This window comes from Tympanuchus pallidicinctus, unplaced genomic scaffold (assembly GCF_026119805.1).
Source record: "Tympanuchus pallidicinctus isolate F22 unplaced genomic scaffold, pur_lepc_1.0 scaffold8, whole genome shotgun sequence".
NCBI classification, from domain to species: Eukaryota; Metazoa; Chordata; class Aves; order Galliformes; family Phasianidae; genus Tympanuchus; species Tympanuchus pallidicinctus.
In genome coordinates, this window is record NW_026294802.1 from 4,569,892 (window position 1) to 4,584,937 (window position 15,046).

Genomic DNA, 15,046 nt, shown 5'->3' on the forward strand with positions numbered 1-15,046 from the left:
TACAATGTGTTCCTCTTCAGCATCTCAGACTTCTCAGTTCTTCCTTAAGAATCTGAAAGCTTGCCAGGCAGAAGAAAGAACATGGAAGCATGGGCATGTGTTTCCAACAGGAAAACATAGAACTTGCCCATAGAGCTGATCAGAAGATCAACCTGCACAGGAGTGAGTAAGTATTGCAGAATAAAAACAAAAAAAAACAACAAAAAAAAACCCAGGCCTTTGGATTGACACCACACTGCAAGAAACTGTGATAAACGGCCAGATCCTCATTGCTGTCACTGCCAAAGAATGTTGGCATGAACAGGAATATTTCTGATTTATCTCCTGTTCCTATGTTCTTGTTCCTTTTTGTTTCTTCTTTCATTTATCTTATTTTTTATCTTCCTGCTTTTTCTGCTACCTTCTTTTCTGTCATTCTCTTTCTCTGTGTAGCATGTATACCATTGTTTTTCCTTTCAGTAGCTCTACTTTCTTTCTTGGGCTGAATCTGTCTTCCTTTCTTTTTTCAGTGGCTCTTTTTTTCCATCCCTTTGCCAAATTCTCTGCCTTGTGAGCCATGAAGAAATGCATGGACAGAGGGTCTACAGAAACCACCTGCTGAGTTCAACAGAACACACCTCAGTGCACAGAAGATCTGTAATTTTAGGAGTGGGGTAGGATCTTGACTGATGCAGATCAGGTCAGTTGATACCAGTAGGGGATTACAATGAATGGCGTTAGCTCCAATGCAGTCCATCTGCTATTACTTTATCAACCGTCTGTGACCATTTTTCAGCGCTAGACGCAGGACTATTTCCAAAGCAGTTATTGCCTCTTCTCAAGCAGCTCTGTGGTGTCATCAAACCAAAAGCACAGGATAGAGAAGCTGTTAATGTTGCATTCCACTGGTACTGAGAAGTTGTCATGTTATGGACAGAGAATTCTTTGCAATACAGGGAGGGGGGAAGATGATGTTTATCTGCAAGTCATGAGTTCATCAACTAGAATTAAGGCAATAAATTATTCTAAATAGCTATTGTGAGGTTTGGCTATGTTCAACTCTATTTACTGACATTACCATTCTTTGTGGCCCAGAAAATGGGAACTCCTGTCCTATGTGGGAGAAGAGTGCTTGATTGCAAGTCTACGGCAGGATCCATGGAGGCAACAGAAGCAACAGGGATGAAGAAAGGATTGGAAGGACACGTGGCCACTCAGTGGCTGGACACAGCCTCAGCCCTCAGTAAAAGTGTCTGAAAATTGTTTTTGCAGTTTCTAAAGATGATATTTCAGACTGATTTCATTTGACCTCTTTCTCCTGCCATCTGGTTTAAGAAAGGTGTTGACAGAGGTCAGACAAAGCAACCAATGTGATAGGAACACTCCAACTGCTGTAAGAGATTTTTTTGAAGAGCCCCCCTAGTCCTCACTGTACCTCCTCACCTTTGTGTTCTCCATATTTGCCTGAAAGGGGTTGCATCAGTGGTTTGAGACAAGAAGCAGAGAAATGCCTGTGTGGAAGATAGTGTGAAAATGTTCAGTCCTGGTAGATCTCCTTCACAGAACCAAGGCACTGCATCTGAAACTCACCTCTTGTGAATTTCAGAAAGAGCCATTCCTCCTAGGCCATGTAGCAGAATTGCCAACTATATTTTCCTGCAAGAGATTCCCAAGCTTGTTGGTAACTATAATGTTAGGGATGTTCTCTGAAACATTTCTTGCTCATAATTGTATGTTCATACTTTTCCTAAATATACATGCACTAACTACCTTTGTGGTTCTGGAACTAAGTTTCTGCAAAGCAATTAATGCTGCTGGTCATGCTTGTATAAAACACCCCTAAAAGCTTAGAGAGAGTTCTAGTCTGGGTCTAGATATTACTTCTGACCCACGTGTCTGTGTTAGACTGAAATCAAAATTCAGGCAACTGATCCTGGGGAATATTTATGTGAACTTTGCTGACCCAGCCCTGCCTGCAGCATCTCCACAAACTCCAATTGTAATATCTTGAACGGAGGATTATTAAGTCTACAGGGAGGAAAGAATAAGAAGTAGATGAGCTGTTAAGAAGCAGAAAAAAATCCTCTCTTCATGCCTGTGACCTCAATAAGGAAAAGAAATGAGAAAAGAAGCACAAACCGGATGTGCTAACAAAGCAGAAATGTTGCTCAAACTCCTCCTGTGTATTTTCCAAAACAGTGCTGTGGAGATCTTCAGCTGGAATGAAAGTCAAATGAAGAAGAGCTTTGCATATAAAGTCTCTTGTCTTCAGAACAGACAAGGAACAGTCCATGGGCATGGAGGCTTGCTTTACGCTGGCATGTGCAGGTGCTGTAAGCCTGACCTGGAGTGTTCTCTATTAAGAGTCAGAGAAGAATTCAGCCTCCACAATCCACTAATTCTGTGAGCTTCCACTTGACACTGCAAGCTAGGGGGCAACTACTCAGAGTTATTGCGCTGTTTTGTGTGATAGGTGATAAATTTTATTTGATACAAACTAGAATCATTATCATGCTTCGCACCTGGGCCACAGCCACTGAGTGCTTCCGAGATGAGATGAAGCACTGACTAGGCTATACACCTAATACCTTGCCTGCAAACCTAAGCCAGAAAGGCTCATTTCCCATTTCATGAACTGGATTTGCTTTTTTTCTGTCAGACAAGGTCAGTCTTTCACAGGTTCAGACGCAATGTTGTGCAGCTCAGCTGTTTTCCTGTAATGCTTTAAGAGTGGTGGATATTGGTGGAAAATTATCATTCCCCAATGGATTATTTTTTTCCCCCACCATGCTCTGGTGGTATTCCAAAAGGAGAATTAACTTGGAGAGCAGTTCAATTCCCACAAAATTAATGGCCCTCAGTCTTAAGGGTTAGTGCAGTCACAAACTGAACACAACGTGGCTTTCTCAGGTGGATCTGACTGGTAGTGCATTTAGCACAGGCTACAGCAGAGGGGAGATAAAGACAGATGTGATGTGATGCTGTGACTTGTGCATGTGGATAACATTCATGTCAGTGCCTTCTAGAAATACTTCATAGGATACTGAACAAATGCATGTTCTGTCTCTGAACAGTGAGTTCAGGTAAAGACATATGAAGAGTCATAGACAACAGATGCCCAGAAGTAAAACAAATCAGATTTTGTTTATAACCATGCGTTTTTTTAAGGTGTAGCTTACTGTGGTGCAGCTCAGAATGCTGTGAGGAAAGAATTCTGAAGGTTTGATTTCAAAGGACCCCTTCCAACAAGAACAGATATTTCCATTTGGTAACAGTCAAAACAGGACAATAGGGAGTTTCATCAGAACTGCAGGGAAGGCTGACTTGGAGATGCATCCAATGATTTTCATATCTCCTTACCACTAATTGTTGCTATGATGCCAAGCAGTAACCAATCTGTAACAGCAGCTAATTCAGAAGGCTCTTTAGAAATGAGTACACAGCTGTTTGAAGTTTAAACTATATTGAGTTGCAGTTTAATTGGATCATAATCATGAAGCAAACACTTGCCAGTTGCACTGATCGTGTTTCAATCCTGAACTAAGCAACACTATCTGTACTGGAAAGTTACATCTCATGAGAAATGTTTTGCACAAATGTGAGCAGAGCAGTGTGAGCAGAGCCTGCCCAACTTTTCCATAAATGTTTCAGATCCCAGCTCTTGTTCAGACCCCTGATCTCCTCTTCCTGGGAAGACTATGCCTCCTTTCCTTAAAAGTAGGTCAGGTCTCACCAGTACTTCTATCAGATAGCAAGTACCATATTTCTTCCACAAATACAGGTGGAACATCACTCCTTCCCAAAGATTTTTCTGAGGACTGATACTGCCCTTCAGACAATTGTACTCAGATCCCATCCCATCACCTGGATGGGATCCGAGAATAATTCAAACTTCCAGTGCAGTCTCCATGATGTCCGTTGCAAAAGCAGACCTGCCCCAAGCACTTCATGTTTTATGTAAAACATTTCTCATACTGGAGCACAGGTGATTTTCTGCTGATTTCCTATTTGGCACCACAGGCAAGTCTGAGGCAGGCACCAAAAAGCCTGTGAAAAGCAACTGAATGAATGTACTCTTCCCTCTAATTGTGACTCCACCATTTCCTCTCATTACACTAATAGAAACAAATCTTTCTCATCTCAGCGCTATTACCTCACACAAAAGCAAATGGTATGTAATCCTGTTAGAGCTGGGCTGCTGCTGGACACATTTTAAAGTCATTGTTGTGGGACACCAGTCTCCACTGTGTGAGACTGGGAGAAGTGGGAAATGCAATTATGAGGCTATTCAAATCCTTAGAATGAAACCTTGCCACTAACAGGCAGAAGCCAGCAAGAAAAAGAGAAGTTGCTTTATGAAATTATAGGGTTTAGCTAAATAACAGTCTAATCAGCACCTCAGCAAAGGAGTAGGTTTAGTTCCTACGGTGCTTTCATGGAGTCTCCTCATTCCCCTCAGCCCTATCTCTGACATCTCTAGTGGAAGGCCCAATCTGAAAGATGGGTTGTGATCACAAAGTCAGTGGTGCACAGACCCAACGCAGAAATGGTTGTGCATTCCCCGTGTTTGCACAATACTTTGAAATAGAGAAGCCTTAAGCAGAGCTTGGTGACAGCAATCTGCCTGCTGCTGCCACCACCTCACACCGTCTCTGGGCTTCCTAGGGGTAAGCTCTGGTTTCACATCTGTACCCTAAAAGCTCCTGGCCTACAGCATCAACTCAGCGGCCAGGTAGGAAATTCACATTGCTAAACTCACAAAACTGCAACACCCAGCCCCATTCCCCACAATGATTAATTCATGTACTGGGGGGAAGAAGACGAGTGGCAGTCAGTGAAGCAATGCTGAACAGTACAAGTGAGAATGATTGCGGCTGCTTCATCAAGTTGGCTTCTGCCAAGTGGTTAGATGCTGGGCTGTTCCCAATCATTCCTACCCACGTGAAGCCAAGGCTTTTTCAACTGGATGGGTAGCAAAGAAAGAATCAGAAATCTAGTAGGACAAACTGCAGGGAAGACAACACAAGAAGAACAGACAATGACTATGATAAAACACAAGCAGAATCAAGGTGTTTTTGCAGGCTGATCGTAACAACCAACCTCCTAGCGTTTCCTTCTCCTTCTGACTCACTTTTGAGCTGTGTGGCTGCTCTAACTCATCTGTCCTGAAGTCAGATGATCTTATTGCCTTGAATTAGACACCCCTCTTTGTCTTCACCTTCCCTGCTATGTTACCTTCCTGCTGACCCTGTTCTCTCTTTCTCCCTAGATGAGATTGGGTTCTCATTGATAGCCGGACTGTTCTTGCAGGTCCCAGATGAGATGATGAGGGCTGAGGTAAGGTAAGGTAGAGGAGGAGACATCAGCTGATCATTGCTGGAGTCTCCAAGTCCCTTGAAGAGATGAGAGTCACTTCCCTGTTTATGCTCTTTATTAGTCCCTATTCTCTTTAATCGGCTTAGACTGATGAGCCGAGGCAGCGGTAGGGATCAGCCAGGCTGTTTAATTAAGGGATTGCAGCTCAGCCCTGCAGTTTGGGGGTTTGTGTAAATGAGCTGCAAGTCCATTATTTAATCTGCCGCACTGAGAGGAGTTGGGGCATTAATGAAGCAAACTCTAATTAAAACTAGACCGTTGATGGTTATTAGTGGCATCAGTTCTGACAGGATTTATCTCATTTAGGGAAATGCCTGATCAAGGAGGGGAAAAACAAAGAAGAAACCCAAGCTGGTTTATCAAATTCACCACAACATCACTTGTGACTAGTTGTCTTCTCAGTGGGGCTCAGGACAACTGCACAGGGAGATGCTGTGTCTCATGCTCTCCCACCAGGAGTCCTGATGGTCTTATTTAGTGATATTCCTGGTTCACCCAGGAACTGATTTCCTATTCAGGCTATCTTACCCACATATTTCAGACTTGATTTTGTTCTGCCTAGGTTCAAAAGGGAGCTTGCTCATGATTTGAACAGGGTGACAGGCTCTGTAAATGATCTGATGAGCTTCTCTCAGCAGTGCATCGAGCCATTCCAGAGCAACATAACTATCAGCTATAGACAAGAGCTCTATGGTGACCCTGTGGTTTCCCTGTTCTGCCATTTGTCTTGTCCTCCTCACTGCTTCAGGAACCAAGCATGCCCATGGAAGACTGCAGGACCTGTCAGAGGCTAGGAGATGTGTTCTGTCCAACATAAATTTGAGCAGTGAGCTTAATAGTCCTGCATGTGCTCTGCTTTTCTCCTTGCACAGAGTGTGAAGTGGGGATACTCTTCTCACCTGAAGCCATTACACACAGAGATTGCACATAAAAGCTGTTCTGTTTCAAAAAGCAAAAATCTGTGCGACTGTTTCTTGTCTTCAATCACAGTGACTTCAACCGTTTTTGTCTCTCCCCAGAATATTGAGCCACATGCAGACAGGCTCGGAGCTTCTATTGGGGCTCAGGGCGTTAGAAATGGAAAGGAAAAGAGAAAGCCTTAGAAAGAAAGTAAGGAAAGCAGGAGTCCTGCTACAAGTGAGCATGGGAGCAAGCTACAAAAGACAGTCTAGCTTACAGAAAAAAGGACAGATGAAGAACAGTATGAGAGGCCCCTCAACTGAAACCTCAGATGCAACATAATGTAGGGGTCAATTTCGTTCATCTCCTCTTTTGACTTCCCTGATTCAGACTCATCTTTGGATGCAACTTGCCAAGTTGTTAAATTACTAGAATAAATTATTGTTTCTCATCGATTTTTCTGCCAAACCCTGCGTGGGAAATTTGGTGGTTCCCAGCACAAGGTGGGCAGACAAACTGAGACTCAAAGACGGACAGGGCCTTTTGAATGATTAGGCCAAAAACGATGATACATCAGTATGACAAAAATTACCCTAGACTTCAAGACACTGAGGTAATGACAGCCTTGTAGAATAAGAAAATGGTAGAAACGAAGGGAGTTGATCAGAAATAAGATGGGGGCTGGGACAGATCAGAGTCAAGGATCAGGGTATGGTGACAGCCAGCACCTCTTCATCTGGTATGAGATACAGCTGCAAACATCTCATGGGGCTGTCACACAACCTTTACCAATGTTTGAGAGTTTGCAGCATAGACATCGTGGGCTGTTAACCCTTCCACCTTCATACACAGATGGGCATGAGGGGTCTCACTCCTTTACTCTGCCTCCAAGTGTAGCTTAATCCTGCTTTTGTATATACACAAACATGCACACCTGTTCTCTTCACAGCTGTCCAGCAGTCACACTTTTCCTTGGAAGGAAATCAGAAATCACAGCCTGCTCCAGTGAGCAGAACAAACAAAAGAAACATGATTTAAAAAATGCTATAGACTTGCTACTGCAATTCAGCTGCCCCATTCTGTTCAGAGCCCTTCCCCGTAACTCAAGCTTCTTATACCAATGCCAAAAGCCAGACGTAAAGGTCTAGCAGTGTGATGTGGGAAATCTTCAAAGGAACCTGTTTACTGTCTACAAGAGGGTGATGAGTCATGAGAAAATGGAGCAGGCCTGTGAAACTGAGGTGTAAGAGCAGAGAACAAGATGGCAAGAATGGAGGGACAAGGTGAGCATGGAAACTATCCAGTGTATGAATCCTGAGTGCCTTTGATGCTCCTTGGAGTCCTTGGTTTTGGCACCAATGTCCTTCACTGATGAAGGACAGCTGCAACAACTGCTGTCTGCATGTGCCCAACCCTGTCTGCATTTAATAGAAGTTGGTAGCAGCTAATAGCTCCAGTCTATAACTGACCTGGCAAGTTCAAACCATTTCAGCTGCGTGTTCTGTGAAACTGTGCCCCTCTGCCTCAGGCTATCTCAGTTGTTATGGACAAATAAGATCCCAGTGGAGCACTTCTGAGAGATCAGCTCTCACTCCAGGCATATGTGGGATAGAGGAAACAGATACCATGTATGTCCCAGTGAGACAGAACCCTGAGTTTATTTGATGACTTTTACTGTAGGTTAAATGTTGTGGGTTTCTACCACTGTGTGCCCAACTAACTTATAATGTAGGGTAACTATTTTGAAGGAGAAGAGTGAGGCATGTGTATATCACTGTCAAAGTGACGAAGAAACGTCAGAAAATATACAAATATGGATGTGGGTTAATCAAAGCAGGTGTTGGAAGAAAGGCTGAAAGTTTGTATTGGAAGTGCGAAGATACTCGTGAGTTGAGACCAGAGGGGGTTCTGAGCAATTAAACTGAAGGAGTAATATCTGGAAGTGAAAAGAGAGGGACAGTAGCGCAGGGGATGTGGTGCATAAGGGAGGGTGGAAGAGGATCGGAGTGTATAATATGTGAGTTTTGTCTCCCATTAGTGAGATACTGCTAGGAGATGAGAAAGCAGGAGAAGATGAAGAAGAAAGTTTATCTATGTATCTGTATATCTGGCAGCAGTTTCCCACCTTGGTGAAGAGTCTGGAGATGAAGGCTTCTGCTCTGCGTCAGCTGCTGGGCAACAGAACTGGTGCAAAACAGTTTCATTCCTGTAAGAAAAAAAACCAAACAGTAGTAGGTTAGTATTCATTTCATCCAGCAGAAAACTTACAGGAGAATGTCTTCCCCAAGGCTGTTCCAAGGGGACAGTAACACCCAATGATACTGAAAAACAAATCTAATTATCGCATGAACATTATGCACTCTGAGATGGTGGGGAGCAGGAGAGAAGTGAGCTGACGATTTTTTCCTCTCCTCTACCCTTCCTGATGTCAAGCTGTAGAGAAGAGCCAAAACCATTCAAATAAGAAGTTTTCTTTCTGTCAGTATCTGTCCCATGATCCCATACATCTTAAGAAAACAGTTTTGGTGGGTCTAATGTTTAGTTCTGGACACAAATATTTCCTTAGATGTGTTTTTTTAGATATGTTTCCTATACATTTTAATGCAAAGAAGTTGATTTTTTGTCATAAGAATGGCTGAAGTAACCCTGCAGATATTTCTCTTGAAGCCTCTCTAAAGCATAGAAATTGCCTCAGCACATCAATATTGAGCATTGCCAATAATAGCAGTGGAAAAGTAGCATAACAAGCATAAGAGAGTGTGCTGTGATCATGAGGAGAACAGAAAGTTGGAAGACATCACAGCAAAGAAAAACAAAAACTTAAGTAACAACCATGAGGAAAACAGGAAAACAAAAAGCTAAAAGTGTGCTTATTAGATGAGAAAGGCAAAGGAATTCATCCAAAGGAAGAAAGCCTAAATTTGAGTGACTTGCTCTTGGGTCCCATGCTTGGAAACATTTGAAAGGTGCTTGGTTTTCAGAGGTACTGGGCTCTTATCAGAGCACTGGAATCCAGTAAGAGCTTCTCAGCACTTCTGAAAATTAAGATAGTTCCATGTGGACCCTTACAGTGTCAGAGGCAGCATAAATCAATAGTCAACTTTCAACACCCTGACCTTCATCAATGAAAGGGAGTCACTAAAAAGAGACACTATGGCAGGGGAAAAAGTGCTAGAAGAATGGTAACCACATAAGGAGAGAAGAAACAAAGCAGGAGACATAAAGCAGGCTGAATCCTCAGCACAAATCACTCTCTCCAATTTGGTGGAATAGCACTTGGAGCTCCATTCTCAGTGCTGCTGAAGAGAGCCAGGGCTCAGATGGTGTCATCTTTAAAAAATATTTTTGCAGCTTCTAACCAAGACATAAGCAGTAAAACTAAGTCTCCTGGTGGTCATGGGGTCCCAGCTTACTCCGAAAGCTTTGGAATTTCTTTCCTGAAATGTGAAACTTATCACCTCTATCTTTCTCAAAATATGATGTAGATGGCCACAAGGATAGATAAATTACAGATAACAATGATCCTGTTCCCAGCCATTCCCTTTCTGCTTCTCAGCTAGCTCAGTGTAACAAACTGCTTAGTTCTTCTGCTTCCTTGGTTTCCACTGCCCTGTCAAAAAGAATCTTTCCTTAGAAGCAGCAAGATTAGCAGAAGCAACACAGCAAGGTGAAGAGGGAAGGATTAGCTTTACCTCACCGACCTCTGTCCATGCCCCAGGTTCCTGCCTGTGACATGCAGACTGCTGGAAAAGAAGGGACATGTTTGTGTGACACACCAAATTCATCTCCCAGTCTTCCATTTCTGTAACTGCCCAGCTCACATCCATTCTCTCCTGTCAGTCTGGTTATTGCTGTTTCTCATGATGTTGTTTCTAATTCAAAGTTATTGTATGGCAACTACCTGTCTGTCTAGGGTGTCCATAAATTACCTGTGTTGTCTTTTTTCTGAAGCAAGTGGAGGGGTCACTTTTGAGCCTACATTCAAGCAGACTCACACAAATAGTCAAGCTCCTACATCTTGTCATTCTGCTTCCAGCTAGAAGTATCTAGAAAAAAAAAAAGGAATTTCCTGATAAAATTTTGGTTTTGCAGAAAATGCTGCATCATCAGACTGAAACTATCTGGTGACATCTTGGGTTTGACCAAGATTCTTAAAATCACAAAGTTTTGTCTGGATTTCCTGGCAGGCTTCTTGAGGTTCGTACTTCCATATCCCAAATCAGTAGCGCAGCCACGCAGTACAAGTAGTCCCTTGGATAGGGGCCATCATTTATCCAATATTTCCATCCACTTGGCTCTCTGTTATACCCAACTCCCAGGGCAGCAATTCTGAGAGCTGGCTAGCCCAAGAAGTGTGGAACAGCTGTGCCAAGGCAATCAGATCTACAGAGCAGGCTTGTAGTCATGGACATTGTCATCTGCAGTGTGAAAATGCACAAGGTTCTCAACTGATCCAACAACAGCTGAGGTTCACTCTGAGGAGCATGTTTGGTTTCAGAAGTATGATACACTGTCACTTTCTACTGAATTTCATCACTACTTGAAGTAGTAAAAAAAAAAAAGACCTAGATTCAGATAAAAATAAGAACACATTCTGCTATACTGGAATCTTCCAAGATACAGATAACCCAAATGTCATCCATTTTCAATCATAACACTTCCCTAAATGAGCTACATTGTCCTCTGCCTTTATTCTAACATTAGATGCATCAGTCAGATTGCTAACTGTATATAAAGAAAGCAAACAAGAGGGAGGAAAAACCAAAAAAAAAAAAAAAAAGAAAGGTATGGACAAGTAGAGACAACAACAACAACAAAAGAAATAGAAGCTTTTATATAGATGAAATGCCCTGTTAGTCAATCATCAGAATAGAAACAAAAAAAAAAAATAAAGGGAAACAGGTAAAGGAATAGTGGTGTTAAGTTACAGGACTTCAGACTGTGTTCAGTGGGTATTTTAAGAAAAAAACACCTCATAGATACTCTTCAGAGAATCAGGATGTACTGAGCATTGCAGTTTTACAGTCAGCCATTGGCTCTGGTTCTCATAATCTCTCATGTTTGTTTAACGTTAACCTTGGTATTTTCTATTTCAATCAGTGTTTTCTTGAACCTCTGAGATCCCAAGATCTCAGGAGTAGTTGCACATCTTACATAGTACTAACAGATGTTGATCATGCCCACAGACAGAAACTGGCCTTCAGGCCGTTTGGAGCCATGACACCCAGGGAGAAGTCCGCATGGAGATGAGCAGTAGGCACTGCTTGATAAATATATGCAGTGTAAGTGGATGTTCCTAAACAGCTGAAAGCTCTTCTCACTGTGGGCAAGAAAGGATATCTTCGGACTGTTGTTATATCTGAGTTCTCTAAATATCCAGGAGCAACTGCAATTTTGGGTCTACTCACATTCTTCTTTCACAGCTTGCATGTCTTTCTTTTTTATCACACTTAGGACAAAGGGAGTGCATTCCATCTTGTACACAGTACCCTGTTCTTTTTATTCTTTACGTCTCTTGATTCTGCATGTATCTGATAGTTTGCAAATCTGTGTAAAAACAAGGCCCTTAACTTTGAAGCATGGCCTGTATAGCCCAGACATGAGATGGGAGAGGAAGAGTTAAAGGCATGCACAAGAAATGGACCTGCTTCTCCCCCCCCCATGAAAAGACTATATTAATTGCTGTCTGGACAAAGCAGTTCTTATCTGGGGGTGAAATGCAAGTACTCAAATAAGTGTTCTAGAAAAGCAGCTGTTGTTTTAACTCTGTGAAGTCTTCAGGTAAGATGTTATTTTTGGTGCTGTGGTTGAAGAGGGCCCTGTAGGATTTTAATGGCTGGCAAGCAATGCACCTGAGTGACAAGGAGAGGTGCAGCCAGGATCCACCTCATGTAAGGGTTGGCTTACTATTGTGTTACAGTCATCTCTTTGGCTGCACCTCAAAGAAAACTTGCAACAGAAAATCCAGCAAGAAGGAAAGGTGTTCTGGGAGTGTGAACAGGAGACCTTTGGTATTAAAGAGGCAAACAGAGAGGAAGAACAGTGTTGAAGTGCCTATGGATGTAAATGCTACCAGCATCTTGTGAGTTACAAGTAGAGGAGCAGCAGAGGACAAGGTTGCAAGAGGAAGACTGATAAGGAAGATGTTGCAAAGAGCAAACAGGAAGACTGGGAACAGCCTGAGCCTGTCAGAGCCTTGCTCTGTCTAGCTGGGACACATGCTCCAGAGGCAAGGATTTGACAGTCCAGACCTATCTTAAATGCAGAGAAAGCTATGTTTGACCCAGTAGTAACCTGTGTTGTCAATTGAAATGTTACCCTCCTCTCTTCTGAGAGAAAACAACTGACTGAGTTTTATTTAGCTGTCTTTAGCATTGCTCCTGACAAGAGGTATCCTCCAGCCAGCTGCCTTAAGCATCAGAGGAGAGTATCAATGAACAAACTGTCCGGGCACAGCACTTCCTGCTCTGTGACAAACTTTAGAGAGGCCTATGCCAAACCTTCTGGCTAGCATGAGCTGTCTAGTTGGCTCAAGAGTTAGCGTTACCTTTCTGGCTTCTTAGAAAGCTGGACTGTGCTGCAAAGAGGCCCTCTGACTCACATTACTTAGACTTTACAGCTATGAATCCCAGAGCCAAGCCTCTTTTCTCTTAAAAACTGCTGTTGTGGAGGATATAAGAATTGAACTCCAACAATTGAAAGTATCTGTAGCTGCCTAGTTTGTAAACCAAAGGGCCAAAACTGTGGTAACTTTCCCCACATTGTCATAATGCTGTATCTTGCCATAAAACAAGCACTTGGGGCTTACATTCATTCAATCTTACTTCCCATCTTAAGCATCAGTGCCCACTGGTTTGATATTGATGGTAGATGTTCTGGGATAGAGATGTTCAACTGCTGAGAGTTGTACTAAGGTAAAGAAATTGTCATCTTCTTCCACTAGCCAGAAAAGAAAACCCCCAACCCAGATAGCACAAAGAAATCTGTGTTGCTGTGTTATCCAGAAGTCAACGTTAAGTAAACAAATATCCAATATGGTCTCTGGATATTTCTGGGTTTGCAATTTTAGACTACAAGATATGCTAGAGCAATACAGAGTAAAAATTGCTCTCAGTGGGAGTACATAGAGCATGCTTCTCTATAACGTGCTGCATCATCTCTCTGTTGCACAATTACTGTTGCACTTGTATACACATGCCTGACCAATCTGATGGCTTTCTATAGTGGAGAGATAGCATCAATAGACAAAAAAAGGGGGAGTTATGTGATCTGCCTAGACTTCAAGGCCTTTAATATGGTCCTACATCACAGTCTTATCTCTAAATTAGTGAGATAGGGATTTGAATGGTGGACTATTCAGTAGATAAGGAATTGGTTGGATGGCCATAGCCAGAAGTTATGCTCAACAGTTCTGTGTCTAGGTGGAGTCTGATGACAAGTAGCATCCCCCAGAGTTCTGTCTTGGCACCAGTGCTCTTCAACACCTTTTTCACTGACCTGGTTAGTGGGATTGAGCACATCCTCAGCAAGTCTGCACTGCTCACTAAGCTGAATGATGCAGAAAAGGATGCCATTCAAAGGGACCTGGACAAGCTGGAAAAGTGGGCACAGAAGAATCTAATGGGATTTTTTTTAAAAAAAGCCAAGTGCAAGTTGCAATTGGGTCAGGGCAATCCCAGATTTGTGTACAAACAACTTATTGAGAAACAGCCCAGCAGAGAAGGACTCAGGGGTCCTGGTGTATGAAAAGCTGGACATAAACCAGCAGTGTGTGCTTGCAGCCCAGAAGGCCAATTGTATCCAGAACTGCATCAAAAGACGGGTGGCCAGTAGGGTGAGAGAGGTGACTGTACCCCTCTATTCTGCCTTGGAGTGAGTCCACAGGAAGTCCACAATGATCAGTGGATTGGAACATCTTTCCTTTGAAGAAAGTCTGAGGGAACTGGGCTTGTTCTTCTTGGAAGAGGCTTCAGAGAGACCTCACTGTGGGCTTCCAGTACTGAAAGGGAACCTATAAACAGGAGGGAGACAGACTTTTTACAAAGGCAGATAATGACAGGACAAGGGGAGCAGCTTTAAACTAAAAGAAGGGAAATTTATGTTAGATATGAAGAGGAAATCCTTTAGGCTGCCCGGAGAAGTTATAGATGCCCCATCCCTGGAGGTGTTTAAGGCCAGGTTGGATGGGGCACTGGGCAGCCTGGTCTAGTGGTTGGCAACCCTGCCCATGGCAGGAGGTTGGAACTGGATGATCTTTAAGGTCCCTTCCAACCCAAGTCATTCTATGATTATGTATTATATGGTATATCTGGCATGACCTCTACTACAAAGCCTGACTACCACTGGGTTTTTCAACTGATAGTGCTTGCCTAACTTCTGTAGCCTTGTACTTGGGCCCTACAGGCCTGCATATTCAGTAGCACTGACCTTGGCACAAACATGCACCAGTCCTTAAAAATCTGATAATGTTGAAAGGCATATGGTGCTCCCTCAAGAAATGTTATGTCAGTAAATAAATATTACAGTTTACATGGTTTCTCTTTAAAACTCCACCTTTCCAATAAAAGCTAGGGGAATCTTGATCTAAAGAAATATATATTTTTTGTAACTCCGGATATCTCAGATTTCCTGAAATCTATTACTGTTTGTCTTTTTTCATATAGCTGCCATGAGAACAGATGGAGTCACAGAAGAACATAGCCTAGAAGGAGAAGATGAAAGCAGAAAGAATCAAAGGAGAACAGAATTCATCTCATGTGAGGTTTTACTAACTGTTATTCTTTGTACGACA

The 15,046-nt window shown here is 42.7% G+C and overlaps 1 protein-coding gene across 6 annotated transcripts in view; it reads right to left on the reverse strand.

The window, feature by feature from the left end:
* IQSEC3 (IQ motif and Sec7 domain ArfGEF 3) overlaps positions 1-15,046 on the reverse strand; it is a 102,454-nt gene that overhangs the window by 50,600 nt on the left and 36,808 nt on the right. For all 6 annotated transcript variants that reach the window (XM_052667503.1, XM_052667504.1, XM_052667508.1 and 3 more), the window contains exon 2: positions 8,381-8,461. In XM_052667503.1, the coding sequence (XP_052523463.1) occupies positions 8,381-8,461 (81 nt within the window). The remainder of the gene's footprint in view (positions 1-8,380; positions 8,462-15,046) is intronic.